The sequence below is a fragment of the Pan paniscus genome, chromosome 12, assembly GCF_029289425.2.
Source record: "Pan paniscus chromosome 12, NHGRI_mPanPan1-v2.0_pri, whole genome shotgun sequence".
Taxonomy (NCBI): Eukaryota; Metazoa; Chordata; class Mammalia; order Primates; family Hominidae; genus Pan; species Pan paniscus.
In genome coordinates this window covers 57,163,742-57,183,655 of record NC_073261.2, presented here as the reverse complement: position 1 = coordinate 57,183,655, position 19,914 = coordinate 57,163,742, and the positions used below count along the sequence as shown (strand labels likewise).

General features: G+C 40.7%; 1 protein-coding gene across 1 annotated transcript in view; it reads left to right on the top strand.

Moving 5' to 3' along the window:
* The window catches only part of ANTXR1 (ANTXR cell adhesion molecule 1), a 236,575-nt gene extending 218,922 nt beyond the window's left edge, over nt 1-17,653 (top strand). The window contains exon 18 of the mRNA XM_003830925.6: nt 13,543-17,653. Coding sequence (XP_003830973.1) covers nt 13,543-13,803 — 261 coding nt within the window. The 3' untranslated portion in view covers nt 13,804-17,653. The remainder of the gene's footprint in view (nt 1-13,542) is intronic.
* Nucleotides 17,654-19,914: the final 2,261 nt, after the last annotated feature.

The window sequence follows — 19,914 nt, the reverse complement described above, 5'->3', positions numbered from 1 at the left end:
AACAGGCCTCCCTGCAGTAGGCCAGCCAGGATTTCTTACATGGAGGCTCAGGGCACCAAAAACAGGAAGCAGAAACTGTCAGGCCTCAGAGGCAGGCTCAAAGCTAGCACATCACTTTCATTATATTCAAAACAATCACAGCCAACCGAGATTCAAGGGAGTAGAGGCATAGACCCCTCCTCGCCACAGCACATGTGTACTACAGGGGGAAAAGATGGCAGCCACCTTTGCAGATAAGCTACCACCACCACAAACAGGAAGCAAGAATTATTTAGGATGGAAGATTTTCCTTCTGCCCAGAGAGCCCTGAAAGAGCACCCTCCGTGCTACTCTTGGGTGGCCCAGTGATTAAAGAGCAAAGTTTGTGCAAATATAATTGTGTAAAACATTGGAGAAAAGTAACTTAATAAACTCACAACCACCCTTGGACTTCAATAAAGCAAGGAGATGAAAAAGTAAATAAAAGATATAGAGGCTTTAATTAAATCAAATCAAAAAATGATTAATGGATATTTAACAGCACCCTTCAAATAAATAATTCATATTATTTTCTTAACTTGTAAAAATCAACTATAACTTAGGCCACAAAGAAAACCTGAAAAAAGAGAGAACATATAATTTTTAGAGTCCACATATACCACCAAAAATAAAAATAAAAATCTACAATTTAGCAATAAGGGATTAAACTCTTGCTTTAAAAAAGCACTTAGACACCGCTGCACTCCAGCCTAGGCGACAGACCGAGAGCTTGTCTCAAAAAAAAAAAAAAAAAAAAAGCACTTTGAAGTTTTAAAAGCAGTCTTATAAATTACTATTCAGTCCAAGAGGAAATCAAAACTGCAATTAACTGGGATCCTAGAAAATAATGACAATTGGAACATCTCAATAAAAACTTGTGGGATTTGGAAACATCATAGCCTTAAATTCTTTCATTATTAAACAAGAAAAAATGAAAACAAATGAGGTAAGAATTAGTTAAAACTTAGAAAATAATATGAAACAAATCTACAGACAGCAGAAACATGGAATCTATGAATAAAAAACAAATTAATGAAAACAAAGCAAAATCAGTAGAACCAAGAAATAAGTCTTTAAGAATTTCTTTGGAACTATCAGTATCATCGATGAATCTTTGAAAGACAAATCCAAAAAAGAAGGTTAGAACATGAAAATATGTAATTATTAAGAAAGACAAAAGGGCTATCACAACAAAGAAGGAGATTTGTTTACCTGTAAGAATGCCCTGTGAACAAAGTACAAGTCTATGCAAATGCTTCTAAAATCTTGATGAATGATTTTCTAAGAAAGGATAAATTACAGAAATTGACTCAAAAAAAGTACAAAACCTGAATAAATCAATATCTGTGGCAAAAATTTTTAAAGGCATGAAAGAACTATACTTTTAAATAACAGCATGTCTAGAAAATTTTTGAGAGAATTATCTCATGCTTGTATACTTGTTATACGACAAGTAATTCTTATGCTATTTCAGAAATACAGAACATATAAAAAGATGAAAATCCTCCCAAATTGTTTTGTGAAGTTAACATAATCTTGATGAAAAGTAGCTCACAACAAAAGAAACATGGCCAAATTCACCTGTGAATTTGGGTGCAAAAATCCTAAATCAAAGAGAATTAATTTCAGAACTTTTCAAAAGTTTGTTTCAGAAATGTGCAGATAATTTTTATTAGAAAAAAATTTATAAAATATATATCAGTAGGTGAAAATATAGGAACAATATAATGATCTTGATATCAAAAAGATTCTGATAGAATTTAAAATATTACTTTCTGAAACTATCAACTGTGAATAGGAAATTATTTCCTTAACATTAATAAAAATATCTATCAATAGGGTTATCTTACTTTATATCAAAAAGGTATTTGATAGTTGCTTACATTTTTTAAACACTTAAACTGGAATTAAAGTATATTTTTAACAGAAGCAAGGATATCTAAACTATTATGAAATACTGAAGGTATTCCCACTAAAGACAAGAATAAGATAAGGGCACCTGACATCACTTCTAATCAATGCAATAAAACAAGAAAATGTAATAATAGGTAAATATTAGAAATGGAAAATATTAAATTATATCAACAGAAATACTGTAAGAGAATTCAGTAAAATATTTAAATACAAAATAAATATACTAAGAGTAGGATGCTAAAATAGAGAAAAGTTAAACTTTACAATAGCAACAATAAAATAAATCTAGGAATAAATGTTTAAAAGAAGGCTGGAACTTACATTCGAAAATCACAAATTTGGAATGTGCTATTGATGGATGAGAAAACATAAAAATATAAAAGGCCATTTTCTCCAACTTAATTTATGAATTACATTATTCTAAGTTACTGTTTGGAAGAACAATCAGATGAGAATAGTGCAGATAATTTTGAAAAATAATAAAGATAGACTTATAAGATCAATATTACAATATGTTGTGAAACTATAACAGTGGAAACTGCTGCTACAGATATAGAGAGACACATCAGAGAAGTGGAACAGAGATCTGAAAACACAAATGAAAGAACAAGTGAGAATCTGCCATACAAGGTTGGCATTAAATTAGTTGGAAGGTGGTAGATTATTTAACAAATGGTATTTCTAAGTTAGCACAATTGGCTGATTTAGAAAAAGATGAAATAAATTTGAACTTGCACCTCACACCTCATAGCAAAATATATTCCAGATGATAATAGTTAACATTTACTGGGTAATTTTATATGTCAGGCACCATTCAAAGTTATTTATAGTCTGGGCACAGTGACTCATGCCTATAATCCCAGCACTTTGGGAGGCCAAAGCCTCCCAAAGGTCAGGAGTTCCTTTGGGAGGCCAAGGACTCCTGAGGTCAGGAGTTCGAGACCAGCCTGACCAACGTGGTGAAAACCCATCTCTACTAAAAATACAAAATTGGCCAGGTGGTGCACTCCTGTAATCCCAGCTACTTGGGAGGCTGAGGCAGGAGAATCGCTTGAACCTGGGAGACAGAGATTACAGTGAGCTGAGATTGCACCATTGCACTCCAGCCTGGGCAACAAGAGCAAAACTCCGTCTCAAAAATTTAAAAAAGTTATTTAGTATTTTCATTAATCCTTACAATAATCTCATGAGCTAGGATCAATTATTTAACCCATTTTACAGAAAAGAAAACAGAAGTTAATTAATTTGTCTAAGATAACACAGTAAGTTGCAGAACCAGATCTCTTGAATCCTAGTAGTTTGGCTCTTTAGTCCACATTCTATAAACATAGAAAAGTGAAACTATAACATAACTAAAAAAAAAAAAAAAAAAAAAAAGAATGATGAAAGCTTTTTTTTTTTTTTTTTTTGAGACGGAGTTTCACTCTTGTTGCCCAGGCTGGAGTGCAATGGCACAATCTTGGCTCACCGCAACCTCCACCTCCTGGGTTCAAGCGATTCTCCTGCCTCAGCCTCCTAAGTAGTTGGGATTACAGGCATGTGCCACCACGCCCAGCTAATTTTGTATTTTTAGTAGAGACAGGGTTTCTCCATGTGGGTCAGGCTGGTCTCAAACTCCCGACCTCAGGTAATCTGCCCGTCTTGGCCTCCCAAAGTGCTGGGATTACAGGTATGAGCCACCATGCCCAGCCCTGATGAAGGCCTTTCTAAGGGATATGAAAAAATAGACTCTATGGGCCAGGGGCAGTGGCTCACACCTGTAATCCCAGCACTTTGGGAGACCAAGGCTGGTGGACCATCTGAGCTCAGGAGTTTGAGACCAGCCTGGGCAACATGGTGAAACCCTGTCTCTACCAAATATACAAAACAATTAGCCAGGTGTGGTGGTGCATTCCTGTAGTCCCAGCTACTTGGGAGGCTGAAGTGGGAGGATCACTTGAACGCAGGAGGCAGAGGTTGCAGTGAGCTGAGATCACACCACTGCACTCCAACCTGGGTCACAGAGTGAAACCCCGTCTCAAAAAAAAAAAAAAAAAAAGAATAGACTCTATGGATTGATATAATTGGCTACCCACATAGACTTATTTAACTTCTGTACATCAAAAAATACCATCAGTAAAATTTTTAAAATCACAAACCAAAAAAAAAAAATAGCTTACATAACCAGTGTAGTAGTCTGCTCTCATACTGCTATAAAGAACTACCCAAGACCGGGTAATTTATAAAGAAAAGAGGTTTAATTGACCTACAGTTCTGTATGGCTGGGGAGGCCTCAGGAAATTTACAATCATGGCAGAAGGGGAAGCAAATATATCTTACATGGCGACAGGTGAGAAAGCATGTGAGCGAGCACAGGGGAACTGCCCTTTATAAAACCATCAGCTCTCATGAAACATCTTCACTATCATGAGAACAGCATGGGGAAAATTGCACCCATAACCCAATCACTTCTCTTTCTCGACACGTGGGGATTACAATTCAAGATGAGATTTGGGTGGGGACACAAAACCTAACCCTATCAACCAGTTTCATCATTACTCTATAAAGAGCTCTTACAAATCAATAAAAATGATCAATAAAAAAAATCAAAACCTCAGCAAAAATGGGCAAAGTATATGAGCGGACAAATCATATGTAGTGTGTGTGTGTATATATATGTGGGTGTGTGTATATATATATGTGTGTATGTGTGAGTGTATATATGTATATGTATACACACATATCTTTACATATATACACACACATTTTAAAAACTTTCATCTCACAAATAATAAGACAGTGAACAGGGAAACAATAATACAATTCCTTCAGATAGTCAAATTGGCAAAAATTTTTAATTCTAAAACTCTGTAATTGAAAGTGTAGGGAAATAGAAATTCTCATAAAATAGTATTGGAACTATAAATGAATATCACTTTTTCTAGAAGACAGTTTGACAATATATTATCAAAAACTGTTAAAATGTGCATAAACTTTGACCCAGAAATTCTACCTCAAACAATTTGTTCTAAAACAATTGACAGATGTATGAAAATATTTATGGATAAATAGTTTTATCACAGCATTGTTTATAATAGAGACAAATTAGATACACTCTTACTACCCAACAACAAAGAAATTCTTAACTGCATTTGGTGCTTCCATGTAATAGAAGATTATGCAACCATTGAAAATGACGGGAGAAATGGTCACAGTAAACTACTTTAAAACTTTCATACAGGATGATCCCATTTTTGTAAATAAATCCACCACTGGGTGTGTGTCTGTGTTCTGTAAAGATAAGCACAAAATATTAATTCTGAATGCTATAATTTAACATTCCCTTCTCCCTTCCTTTTCTTTTTTCATTGTGTATTTTTCAAATTTTCAACAAAGAACTGTGTAATCAGATGGAAAAAGGGGATTTTATTGTTAAATAAGTCATATCTCAACATTAATTCTTGACAAACCTTGTATTTACACATGTCCCACTAAAGAGCTGCCATGTTTATTTCTACCCTTTCCTTCATTTTTCTAGTTTCCTCGTGTTACCAAATATTTCCTGTGTGCTTTCATCTTACCCTCAGTTCTGGCATCCAAAGACATTATTATGGAGAACGTGCCAGTATGTGTGTCAGCAAAATGAATCAAATAACTAAAAGAGTTGACCTTGTATCCCTTTCCATGAACAGCACATAAAAGGCAGGCTATTATGAGATTTATAGGCAGGGCAAGTTTGAAGTGGAGAAAAGGGAGCCGAGAAGGATCAGAGCATCACCACTCACGACACACCCTTCTCTTTGCCTGTGGCTCCAGCTTTGGGGAAGGGGAAGGAGCAAGACAGGGTCTCACTCTGTTGCCCAGGCTGGAATGCACTGCAGCAGTGCCATGATAGCCCACTGCAGCCTCAAACTCTTGGGCATCCTTCTGCCTCAGCCTCCCAAGTAGCTAGGGCTAAAGGCACACACACATCAGGCTAATTTTTTTTATTTTTTGTAGACACGGGGTCTCACTGTGTTGCCAGGCTGGTCTCTAACTCCTGGGCTAAAGTGATCCACCTGCGTTGGCCTCCTAAAGTGCTGAGATTACAGGCATGAGCCACCTCACCTGGCCAGAAAGATAACTTTGAATGCATCTGTGTATCTACACATTTTTATATATACAGGTATACATACATTTTATACATACCTCTATCTATACATATGTAGACATACATATATATGTATGTATATGCACATTTTTATTTATATATATGTGTGTGTGTGCACATGTGTATGAATTTTACATGGAAAACCAAAATATCAAAGTGAAAGGGAAAGGCTGAAAGCAGGAAGACTGGTTTACTTGGTGGCCAAGTGTTAGAAGATGAGCAACAATGAGGGCAGGACAGAATGAATGAGTATGAAGGATCTTTATGAAACAGAATCAGAGCTTTCTCTGCTTCTCCCTGACTGTGGCAGAAGATGGCTGCTCCCTCATCCCCAGGTTCCCACTTTACATTCCCTCTATTCAAATGATCAGTCCTGACTAACTAACTACCTGTCACTCAGTGGTCATTCCAAATTCACAGGAGAGAGAATCTGATTGGTCTAGCTCAGCATAGTTGTCCAATCAACTGGTCCAATCAACTGTGGCCAAGCTCAGGGTCACAGATCACAAATGTGGTTGCTGGGGTCCATTTAACTACTATCTGTCTTCACCTCTAGACTATATTCTTCATGAGGACAGGGACCTCAACATTTGCTCAATACTGTCTGCAGCACCTTTGAGGACATAGCCGGCACTTAAAAACCATTTGTCAAAAGGATAAATGCATAAATAAATTAACAAATGAAGAGAATCATAGGGTAGAAGGCTAACTATTAAGTCATCCAATCCAGCCATCCATTCATTGTTCATGTGTTTAATTCATCAGTAGAGCACCACCTTCGGCAGGATTATGTCAATTGCCTTCAATATGTCGATGAGGTTTTGTGGTCTAGCCTGAGTTTACAAGAATGATTTAAGTTAGAAACTATGCTCATAATTCCAAACAACTGACTTGGGAAACCTAATTCATTAGTAACTTGAGAAATACCTACAGCCCTCCAAACAAGGTAATCAATGGGAGAACTAGGCCAGAGAGAAAAGGTATTTGTCAGAGGAAACTTGGCATGTATGTTATACTTTTACAATCTAATTATTTTAGTGTTCTTCCTGTGAAATCCAATTTCCTTAGATGACCTCTGTTCATAGGAAACTATTTGGTTTAATCTGTGGAAGCCATAGCATATTTTTAACCATCTCCAAAGTCCAGCTCCCTCTCCACGGAGCGTGCCTGATGCCCAAACAGATGTCTCGTAACACTCAGCACACATGAGCTCACCACTGGCAAGTCTTTTGCACACAATCGGCCCACACCTCTTCTCACGTCTCCCTGTCATCCCACAAGCCCAAATTCAGCAGTTGCAGGCAAGCTCCAACTCTTACCACAATAATAGAAAAGCAGAAGGCAGACCTCCAATTTTGAAGTTTCAATTTATTAATATTTTTAAAAATCTAACGACCAACCAGAAAAATATGCAATACAAAGCATTAGCCAAACTAATTAGTATAAAGAAATGTGCAAACTGGCTGCCCCAAAAGCATTCAGATTAAATTATCCAAGGAAAAGGTTTCAAAGGAATTCAAATTTTGATGGAGGCCAGGTGCGGTGGCTCACACCTATAATCCCAGCACTTTGGGAGGCCAAGGCTGGCGGATCACCTGAGGTCAGGTGTTCGAGACCAGCCTGGCCAACATGACGAAACCCCGTCTCTACTAAAAATACAAAAAAATTAGCCAGGTGTGGTGGCACACGCCTGTAATTCCAGCTACTTCGGAGGCTGAGGCAGAAGAATCGCTTGAACCCGGGAGGCAGAGGTAGTAGTGAGCCGAGATCACTCTCACAGAGTGAAACTTCATCTCAAAAAAAAAAATGTTGATGGAATTATAGACTATTAGGGCTGAAAGGCCCTTGAACGTCATCTAGCCGGTACAACTTTATTGGACAGATGAAGAAACCGAAGCCCATAGAGAGAAAGTGACTTGCCCCAGGTTTCACAGTGAGTATGTTAGTGGCAGAACTAGAGGTAGAACTCTGCCTCCTGACTGCAACCCACAAGGCAGACCACAGCCCCCAGTACCAGTGTCCTGTCTCTAAATGCCTCAGACCATCAATGCCTGGAGTTCAAACCCGAGGAAATCCAGAACCTGATCAACAAGATCTTTCATCCTGACCATTTCATCATAACCATTTCAGAATATGTCACCTCCAATTTAGGCAAAGCTTTTTGTTGAGGAACAATTTCCTTTAATAAAACAATCAAAGGTAACCCAAAAAGTATTTTTAGAGGTAACATTAACCTTTCAAGTGTGGAAGCCAAGGGAAGTACGTAGGATTCTTGCCATCCTTTCTCCAAGAACCTAGGAGATGTCCAAGGAGACCATGGGGAGGTGACTGAGAAGCCCTAAACTCATAGCTGTGTTCCTGGATCCTTGACCTTTGGAGAGCCTAAACCTGCAGGGAAAAATCAGAGCTTTCTAAGACACCTTGCTGCACCTCGGAGCTCCAGTGTGTGAGCAGTACTTGTTGAGTGCCAACTTGAACTTGAACATTGGGCTCTTTAGAGCAACACTAGGCTCCAGAGGAGAAGCCCTTGAGGGTGCCTCAGAGGTGCTCACCAACCAGTTAAGGAGCAGTGTTTCTAATGGGAAACATTTAGAGTAGAGTTCCACATGGCAAATTATATTCCTCATTGAACAAATATTTGTGGAGGGCATAGGGTGGACCAAGCTGGACATCTTGCAAGAAAAGAGTAAGACATCAATTGAAAGACATAAGCACGCACCAGATCCCAAAGGGCTGTGTATGCCAGTGGAGGTGTTTGGCTTTTATTTTAAAGGTGATAGGGAATCACTGAAGAATTTTGAGCTGGAGAGTGAATTGACCGATTTAGGTTCGGGAAGAATCACTTGACTGTCTCAAGAGCTGCTGGATTGTGGTCAAGTGCTACACTGTGTGATGCTATCTACAAGTCTTTCAAGAAATCATTTGCACTTTTAGTCTATATTCAGGAATACAGTATAAAGAGGATGAGTTCCTGAGGCAAACAGAGCTGGGTTTTAATCCCACTCTGCCACTTACTGGCTGTGTAGTCTTGAGCAAGTTATTTAAATAGGTGTGAGACTTTAGTTTTTTTTCTGTGCAATGAAAATACTGATACATAACTGACAGAGTTTTGATGATAAGTAAAGACACTAATGTACCTGGACGTTTCAAATAGTCCTCCCACCACCATTAGATACAGCCAAATCAAAATGGCACTTTCAAGCCTAGAAGGAAAGCCAGCTGGCATCCTAAGCCTTCATTTAGCTGGAGATATTGTTGCATTTTCTTCTTAGAATTTAATCTGAGAAATTTTTGCTAATGTGTGAAAATAATTGGCATTCATTCCTGTAAATGAGGATGCTGAGGTAAACTGAGGTCAAAGCCAAATCTTGGATTGGAATCAAACCACCCAAAACCAATACTGTAGAAAATAAAACTGGGTCACAAAGACCAGTGTTATGAAGCGAGAGTTCCAATCGTCCTAGCAACCTTTTAACCAAACACTGGTGCAGATTTGCTGGCCTACATGACGCTGAGAACATCTGGCCTTTCTATTATCCTCTTGCAAGCAAAAAACGATGTTGTGTAAACTGATCTTTAGGCCAATTATATGGTCTAAATGTTACCGTGTTTATGCTGGCACCTCTGACTCCGGGTTTTAAGAACTTATTGTAACCACACCCCTCTTACAAAGACTGTGGGTCTTACTGTATATTACCCCAGGGATTTATTGATGCCGAGTCTGCACCTTTTTTCAGGAAGATAAATTCAACATCAGTCAAATTGTGTGCAGTGCACTGTGGGAGGTCCTATAAGAAATAAGTTACAGGACTTAGTGGCAACAGGAGGAGAGAACAAACATAAGAGAGCAGGCTCTAGGGGCTGCTTTGTTTTTCCCTACATTTTTGCTGCATTTTTTCCTATTTACCAGTTGTATTATAGAAGCCAGGTGTGGAGGATAGAAGCTCTAGTCTGCAGCTCACTCAGAAGACACTAAACTAGGAGTTGGAACACCTGATACCACCTCCAACTGGCCTTTCCACCACAGACAGGGTCTGATTGTGTCTGCGCATCCCCACCTGCAGAGAGACAGCATTAGACTCCATTTACTAAACACAACGCGCCAGGCACTGTTCCAAGCCCTTCATAACACTGATTAAGGGAGTCCTCCTAGTACCTGTAAGTGACAGGCGGTATGATTACCCCCACCTCACATCACACTGTGGGGTGTCCCACAGTGGGGGCCACGCAGAAGCTCTGAGCTTGCCCCTCCCCTCTGGCTGCTCGATGAGAGCTCTGGGCTTTTGTGCTCAGCTCTAAAGGACCAGGTGGTGGGGAGTGGGGAGAGGGTCTATAATGAACCACAGCACAATGCTCTGGAGTAGGTGACCCATGGGCGTACCCCTAGGGTGTTACTGACCAGAGGAAGGAGGACTCTTTGCCTCCACCATCACCATTTTACCCCACCCCATCTCCATCCCTCTGCTGCTCTGGCCAAGACACCACGGCAGGAGCTGGAAGTGCTGACCTCAGGTCTTCCTCCCCACCTCACTCCCCCACAGCCCCCACTGCCCTCTTTCATCCCATCTTCAGGGGACAGATGTGAGAGACCATCTTTTAGTCTGTGGATGCTTTCAACTTTTTTGAAAACCCCTGGGAATCCTAACATGGATTATGAACAGAGATATTGGCAGAAGAAGGCTGGGAGCTCCCGATTTTGTCTCTGGACAAAACAGCCTCTGGTAAAAACAGTAGAGTGACTTATTTCAATTGAAGAGAATAAGTACATGAGCTTCTGGATTCATTAATTAATTAGCCTCCCCTCTCGGCCAGCCTGGTGGCCAGCTCTAGAAGACATCTGAAGCCAGATGAGCACTCGACCCCAGGCACCAGCAGCTCCTTCCCCAGGATGAGGGTTTCCCTTCATCTTTCAAGGACATGAATCTCTTGAGCCTCTCTGTCTGACTTAGCATGTCTAGGAACGAAGGGCAGAACAGATAGCACAGTAAATCCCAGCTCTAAATTGTCGTCACGGGAATTCATCACAGATGGTAATCATTAGGGCCCTCACATCTTAAAGGAAAGCTTTATCCAGAATCATAAATAAACTGTAACCAAGGCTTAGATTTATAAAGCTATAAAAGAGGGTAGCTTGAACAGCCGGGAATGTACAGTACTGGCTTACAAAATCGGCATCATGCCTGAAAGGCTGGACATAAACCCGGGAGCTCTGGGCAGTGCAGTGAGGAGGGGGTAAATTCCTTCTGCAGTGAGTGGAACCCCAGTCACAGCCTCCCCCGCTTAGCACCTGGTTTAATCACATGAAATGCAAGCTCAGAGAAACAGGGGTGCTGGCATCTAAACATAGCACTGCAACTCCTAAACCAATTGCAGTCCCATCAAGTTTGGCCCTTCCTCACCAAGATGCCCTCTGACTAATGCTATGTCCTAGGAATTAATTTTCACTTTATTGCTAAGGTTTCCCACCCCCTACTTTTCCTGAGTGGCTCAAACAACTCCGTTTTTACCAAAAGTCCCTGTACCATGCAGAACACCCTGTGAGGCTGTGAGTTGTGGAGCGGCAAAGCACAAAACAAGGCTGCAGCCTTCCAGAAGTTTCTTGTCTGGCCAGGGAGGCAAGGCATTTACAGATGAAATAACTGTAGTATGCAGGCTGCAATGTGTGGTGTAGGCTGTAACTAGAGCACTCAAGGAAGCAAAGGGTAAGTGGAGGCTGGAGTCACTGTGGGGGAAATGTTTGGGGGAAAAGGGACATGATTTATGACTTGAAGGATGCACAGGGCTGTGCACAAGGAGGGAAGGTTTGCTCAGCATGTGGCTTGTCCCTTCTGTGGCCCATCCTGAGCCAAGTCTCTAATAGCACACTCTCATTTTCCTCTTGTCCTAGAGCTAATTTAAGCAGCAATTGTTCCCCAAATTCCACACCTCACCCTCTTCATTCTCGTTCAAGCTCATCCCTAAAAGGCCTGGAAAGGGAAACTCTGTGCTCTCTGGACATATCTCGTTCAGGCTGGACACCACAGGATAACTTCCATCCTGGAGCATGTGGCCAGGAACAATTCCACACCCCAGCTCCAGGCCCAGCATAGAGGGCAGCCTCAGAGAGGAGCAACCCCACCCCAGCCGCTGTGGGGAGCAATTCTGTAGGCATCCAGACATGCCAGAGAGAGAACAATAAGATACCCCACAGGCATGGGAAGTGAGGGAGGCCAGGAGCCCTCAGAGGGGTGGGTACCCACCCAGGCAAGTGGCCAAGCGAAGAGAGCTCACGCCAGCATGGAACATGGTGAGCAGGAGAACCCCTGTCTCCCCTCCATTGCAGAGCTGAGTGTTGCACAGAAGTTCCTGAGTACCAGATGAGACTAGTGGGTATCTACTGGGGGACAGAGAAAGCATGCCTGTGACTCTGGAGAGCAGAGCAGATACTATAGGGGAGACAGGGCTACTTAAGGCTGGCTTTGGACGCTGACTTTCAGGAGGCTGCTTTAAGGGGTTCCAGGGTCTTCTCTGCATTGTTCAGTTGAGTACCCAAGAAGGGTAGGAGAAAAGCAGAATTCAGGGCAGATGCCTGCTTGGCAATAGAATGTCCCCAGGTTGTATTTCTTAAGGTACACAGGTTGTCAGTTCCTGTGACAACAACTAAGGCTACCTGCACAGGTGCAGCCGCGTGTAGAAGAGGGATTCCCACAGCCAGAACAAGGGCAGGACAAACTGTTTATTATTTACTAGCACTTTGGAGAAGGCAAGGCGTGGATGAGGAAGCTGTATTGATCACATCAGTAGAGATAGCTGCCTCCTTCATTCATTACCGGAAACAAGTGTTTGAGGGGGCACAGGCGAGGTAAATGCATCAGGGCCTCCATGACAACTCCAATCACAGAATCTAGATACATCCTTGAATTACAATATAGGAGAAGCTCGTGGTGTTAACCTTCTGCCATTTCCAGGCATGTAACCGAACTAATCAAAATAAATTACTTTTGTTTATGAAATATGAGGATCCCTTCCAGAAGGCAAAGTAGCAGCAGGAAGAATAATTCTGGAGTCTATTTTGGGTTAGAATCACCAACCCCATCTCTTCCTAGTTGTGTGGCCTTGAAAAAGTAACTCCGCTTTTCTGAACCTCTGCTTCCTCATCTGTGCAGTGGAACAGCTAATAATACCCGGTTAGCAGGGCTGTTGAGGAGATTCAGTTTAATGACCTCTGTACATAGCACCCAGTTAAGGTCAGTCTCATTCCCTTTCTCCCACTTGAGAGAGTTAGACTCCAGGAAAAGATGAATTTTAACAGTTTTGCAACACAGTCCAGGAAAAGGAAGTGGGGAGCTCACTTGTCCTCAAGTTCTACTATGTGCCACTAGAGAGTTGTCACCAACAGGGGCCAGCTTTCCACATATTGCTTGCAAGCCGCCCACCACAGCACCACAGGCCCTGATGTGAGGCCGTCCGCTCACGTTTCCTTCTCTCCAATTCTTTTCTAGGGGCGCTGCATCAACTTCACCAGGGTCAAGAACAACCAGCCAGCCAAGTACCCGCTCAACAACGCCTACCACACCTCCTCGCCGCCTCCTGCCCCCATCTACACCCCCCCACCTCCTGCGCCCCACTGCCCTCCCCCGCCCCCCAGCGCCCCTACCCCTCCCATCCCGTCCCCACCTTCCACCCTTCCCCCTCCTCCCCAGGCTCCACCTCCCAACAGGGCACCTCCTCCCTCCCGCCCTCCTCCAAGGCCTTCTGTCTAGAGCCCAAAGTTCCTGCTCTGGGCTCTCTCAGAAACTTCAGGAGATGTTAGAACAAGTCTTTCCAGTTAGAGAAGAGGAGTGGTGATAAAGCCCACTGACCTTCACACATTCTAAAAATTGGTTGGCAATGCCAGTATACCAACAATCATGATCAGCGGAAAGAAACAGATATTTTAAATTGCCAGAAAACAAATGATGAGGCAACTACAGTCAGATTTGTAGCCAGCCATCTATCACCTCTAGAAGGTTCCAGAGACAGTGAAACTGCAAGATGCTCTCAACAGGATTATGTCTCATGGAGACCAGTAAGAAAATCATTTATCTGAGGGTGAAATGCAGAGTTGGATAAGAAATACATTGCTGGGTTTCTAAAATGCTGCCTTCCTGCCTCTACTCCACCTCCATCCCTGGACTTTGGACCCTTGGCCTAGGAGCCTAAGGACCTTCACCCCTGTGCACCACCCAAGAAAGAGGAAAACTTTGCCTACAACTTTGGAAATGCTGGGGTCCCTGGTGTGGTAAGAAACTCAACATCAGACGGGTATGCAGAAGGATGTTCTTCTGGGATTTGCAGGTACATAAAAAATGTATGGCATCTTTTCCTTGCAAATTCTTCCAGTTTCCAAGTGAGAAGGGGAGCAGGTGTTTACTGATGGAAAAGGTATGTTGCTATGTTGATGTGTAAGTGAAATCAGTTGTGTGCAATAGACAGGGGCGTATTCATGGGAGCATCAGCCAGTTTCTAAAACCCACAGGCCATCAGCAGCTAGAGGTGGCTGGCTTTGGCCAGACATGGACCCTAAATCAACAGACAATGGCATGTCGAAGAGCAACCTGTTAATGAATCATGTTAAAAATCAAGGTTTGGCTTCAGTTTAAATCACTTGAGGTATGAAGTTTATCCTGTTTTCCAGAGATAAACATAAGTTGATCTTCCCAAAATACCATCATTAGGACCTATCACACAATATCACTAGTTTTTTTTGTTTGTTTGTTTTTTGTTTTTTTTCTTGGTAAAGCCATGCACCACAGACTTCTGGGTAGAGCTGAGAGACAATGGTCCTGACATAATAAGGATCTTTGATTAACCCCCATAAGGCATGTGTGTGTATACAAATATACTTCTCTTTGGCTTTTCGACATAGAACCTCAGCTGTTAACCAAGGGGAAATACATCAGATCTGCAACACAGAAATGATCTGCCTGAAATTTCCACCATGCCTAGGACTCACCCCATTTATCCAGGTCTTTCTGGATCTGTTTAATCAATAAGCCCTATAATCACTTGCTAAACACTGGGCTTCATCACCCAGGGGTAAAAACAGAGATCATTGTCTTGGACCTCCTGCATCAGCCTATTCAAAATTCTCTCTCTCTCTAGCTTTCCACAAATCCTAAAATTCCTGTCCCAAGCCACCCAAATTCTCAGATCTTTTCTGGAACAAAGCAGAATATAAAATAAATATACATTTAGTGGCTTGGGCTATGGTCTCCAAAGATCCTTCAAAAATACATCAAGCCAGCTTCATTCACTCACTTTACTTAGAACAGAGATATAAGGGCCTGGGATGCATTTATTTTATCAATACCAATTTTTGTGGCCATGGCAGACATTGCTAATCAATCACAGCACTATTTCCTATTAAGCCCACTGATTTCTTCACAATCCTTCTCAAATTACAATTCCAAAGAGCCGCCACTCAACAGTCAGATGAACCCAACAGTCAGATGAGAGAAATGAACCCTACTTGCTATCTCTATCTTAGAAAGCAAAAACAAACAGGAGTTTCCAGGGAGAATGGGAAAGCCAGGGGGCATAAAAGGTACAGTCAGGGGAAAATAGATCTAGGCAGAGTGCCTTAGTCAGGGACCACGGGCGCTGAATCTGCAGTGCCAACGCCAAACTGACACATCTCCAGGTGTACCTCCAACCCTAGCCTTCTCCCACAGCTGCCTACAACAGAGTCTCCCAGCCTTCTCAGAGAGCTAAAACCAGAGATTTCCAGACTCATGAAAGCAACCCCCCAGCCTCTCCCTAACCCTGCCGCATTGTCTAATTTTTAGAACACTAGGCTTCTTCTTTCATGTAGTTCCTCATAAGCAGGGGCCAGAATATCTCAGCCACCTGCAGTGACATTGCTGGACCCCTGAAAACCATTCCATAGGAGAATGGGTTCCCCAGGCTCACAGTGTAGAGACATTGAGCCCATCACAACTGTTTTGACTGCTGGCAGTCTAAAACAGTCCACCCACCCCATGGCACTGCCGCGTGATTCCCGCGGCCATTCAGAAGTTCAAGCCGAGATGCTGACGTTGCTGAGCAACGAGATGGTGAGCATCAGTGCAAATGCACCATTCAGCACATCAGTCATACGCCCAGTGCAGTTACAAGATGTTGTTTCGGCAAAGCATTTTGATGGAATAGGGAACTGCAAATGTATGATGATTTTGAAAAGGCTCAGCAGGATTTGTTCTTAAAACCGACTCAGTGTGTCATCCCTGGTTATTTAGAATTACAGTTAAGAAGGAGAAACTTCTATAAGACTGTATGAACAAGGTGATATCTTCATAGTGGGCTATTACAGGCAGGAAAATGTTTTAACTGGTTTACAAAATCCATCAATACTTGTGTCATTCCCTGTAAAAGGCAGGAGACATGTGATTATGATCAGGAAACTGCACAAAATTATTGTTTTCAGCCCCCGTGTTATTGTCCTTTTGAACTGTTTTTTTTTTATTAAAGCCAAATTTGTGTTGTATATATTCGTATTCCATGTGTTAGATGGAAGCATTTCCTATCCAGTGTGAATAAAAAGAACAGTTGTAGTAAATTATTATAAAGCCGATGATATTTCATGGCAGGTTATTCTACCAAGCTGTGCTTGTTGGTTTTTCCCATGACTGTATTGCTTTTATAAATGTACAAATAGTTACTGAAATGACGAGACCCTTGTTTGCACAGCATTAATAAGAACCTTGATAAGAACCATATTCTGTTGACAGCCAGCTCACAGTTTCTTGCCTGAAGCTTGGTGCACCCTCCAGTGAGACACAAGATCTCTCTTTTACCAAAGTTGAGAACAGAGCTGGTGGATTAATTAATAGTCTTCGATATCTGGCCATGGGTAACCTCATTGTAACTATCAACAGAATGGGCAGAGATGATCTTGAAGTGTCACATACACTAAAGTCCAAACACTATGTCAGATGGGGGTAAAATCCATTAAAGAACAGGAAAAAATAATTATAAGATGATAAGCAAATGTTTCAGCCCAATGTCAACCCAGTTAAAAAAAAATTAATGCTGTGTAAAACGGTTGAATTAGTTTGCAAACTATATAAAGATATATGCAGTAAAAAGTCTGTTAATGCACATCCTGTGGGAATGGAGTGTTCTAACCAATTGCCTTTTCTTGTTATCTGAGCTCTCCTATATTATCATACTCAGATAACCAAATTAAAAGAATTAGAATATGATTTTTAATACACTTAACATTAAACTCTTCTAACTTTCTTCTTTCTGTGATAATTCAGAAGATAGTTATGGATCTTCAATGCCTCTGAGTCATTGTTATAAAAAATCAGTTATCACTATACCATGCTATAGGAGACTGGGCAAAACCTGTACAATGACAACCCTGGAAGTTGCTTTTTTAAAAAAAATAATAAATTTCTTAAATCAACTCTTTTTTCTGGTTATTTGTCTGTTTGTTATAAAAGTAAAGTGCAACATATTCAAGTCCTCAATATCCTGATCATAATACCATGCTATAGGAGACTGGGCAAAACCTGTACAATGACAACCCTGGAAGTTGCTTTTTTAAAAAAAGTAATAAATTTCTTAAATCAACTCTTTTTTCTGGTTATTTGTCTGTTTGTTATAAAGTGCAACGTATTCAAGTCCTCAATATCCTGATCATAATACAGTGGTTGCTGTGCTATACATTAAATTACATTTCTCAAATGATTTCATGCCTTCCACTAATTTCTCTACTGTCTGGATTACTGTCATTTCTTCCTTAGCTGTCAGACATTCAAAATATTTTTTATTTCTCATAACAAATTTCAAATTAAAAATGTAATCCATGCTAAGAGAAAATAAGTAAAAAGTGAAAACAGAACACACAGGAAAAATATACTGCATCAGTTAGGATTGTGTTTGGCTAACGTAGCAGAAAGGCAACTAGGATTGATTTTACAAGGAGTCCAGAGATTTGCAGCAACCCAAGAACCAGACAGTGTTGTGGACAGTGCTGCAATAAATACCTTTCTATGTACATCTCAAAATCTTTGTATTGCTTCTGCATTTCTGATACAACTCACTTTATCCCTCCTAGCAGTTTTAATTCAGCTCCTCCATTTAAATATTTTGTAGGTAGAAGAGCATCTCCTTCTAGTTCCTGAATTTCTTTGTAAGATCTCATTGAGCCTTGAATACATCTTAATTGGAATAAAACCATCCACAAACAGAAAGTCATGCCACAAGTCTTTTCTAAGTTTTCATTAGTATTTGCTTTTTAATAGGTATGGGTATGAACACATTTTAAAATTATATCTTTAATAAATGTGTTTTGGGGGTTATTTTGAGACAGGATCTTACTCTGTCACCCAGGCTAGAGTGCAGTGATGCAATCATGGCTTACTGCAGCCTCAAACCCCTGGGCTCAAGCAATTCTCCCGCTTCACCTTCCCAAGTAGCTGGGACTATGGGCATATGCCACCACACCTGGCTAGTGTGTGTCTGTGTGTGTGTGTGTGTGGATTTTTTGTTTGTTTGTTTTTAGAGATAGGGTCTCACTGTGTTGCCCAGGCTGGTCTCAAACTCCTGGCCTCAAGTGATCCTCCTGCCTCAGACTCCCAATAGTAAATGGTTTTGAGATAATGGGTTAGAAATTTGAAAAGAAACAGGAAAAGCTGGAGCCCTACCTCACTCCTTACACCAAAATAAATTCTAACTGAATTTAAGTGTAACAAATAAAGCTAGAAAAGTACTAGAATTGTGAAAAAAGTTTTCTGTGTGGTATGAAGAATGTTAAAATCCTACATATTGTTTGCATGATCAATCAACTTTGTCATGAAATTGCTTGAAATAACCCTGAGTAATGATCCAATGCATTAAGTTGAACAAAGGAACCATTAATAACGGGAATAAGATCATTTATCAGGTGCTAACTGTGAACATGAATTTGAGATCCACCGTTTTTCACTAATCTGTCTTCAGATAAATCTGTTTTGTGGAGTATCACTTAGATACAAAACAATCAGAATAATACTTTGTCCATCTAAATACATTATAAACCAGGTGTCACTTAACAGTTACTATATATTTGGTATAAGGTTATAGAGTTGGCGTATGCCAAACATGATTTTTATTCTCTTTACAACTGTATTGTAATTTTTATGCTGACAATTGTATTGTGTTCTTTTGAATCACCACACCCCATCCCAAGTTATCATATCTAAACAAATTAGAAGCCTTATGATTCCACCACTGTAATCTTTTATTCCTTTCTCTTTTTTTCCTCAAAATTCAAGTAGTCACTAAGTTATAAAGATTCTTCCTTCTCTACTTAAGTTGGGACATTTTAGTTTTTGGAGTTTGAAAGTATGCATCTCCTTTACTTGGTTTTAAGTGCCATTTCGCAGTGTACTTATAAAGCAATTGCTGAGCTAACACAATTTTCTCTGAGTCACTTGAGAGCTGAAAGCAAGATTCTGTTAAAAGATATTCAGTTAATTGTGCACATTCAGTACTTTAGCCAGCATCTTTAGTTGGGACTTCTTTGTAAACATTAAAATAGATGCAACTCATAAAATACATTTTCCTTTGGGTAGTTAAGTAGTTTACATTCTTACAAAGGATTTTTAAAGTACAAGAAATGCTGGTTGTGAGGGCTGAGTGCAGAAAACATTTCACTTTTTTCTGAAAAAGAAGTTGTAAGACAAGAGAACTGTCAACCACCTATGATGAGTCCCTTCCAAAAATGTGCACCCCCAAGAGTAGCCAGGAATCCCTATACAGCCCTAACTTCACATTTTTTTAAAATACAAGCACTGTGTGACATTCGCTTCCCTGTGAATCCCACCCCAACTTTGCAGGATACAGAGTCC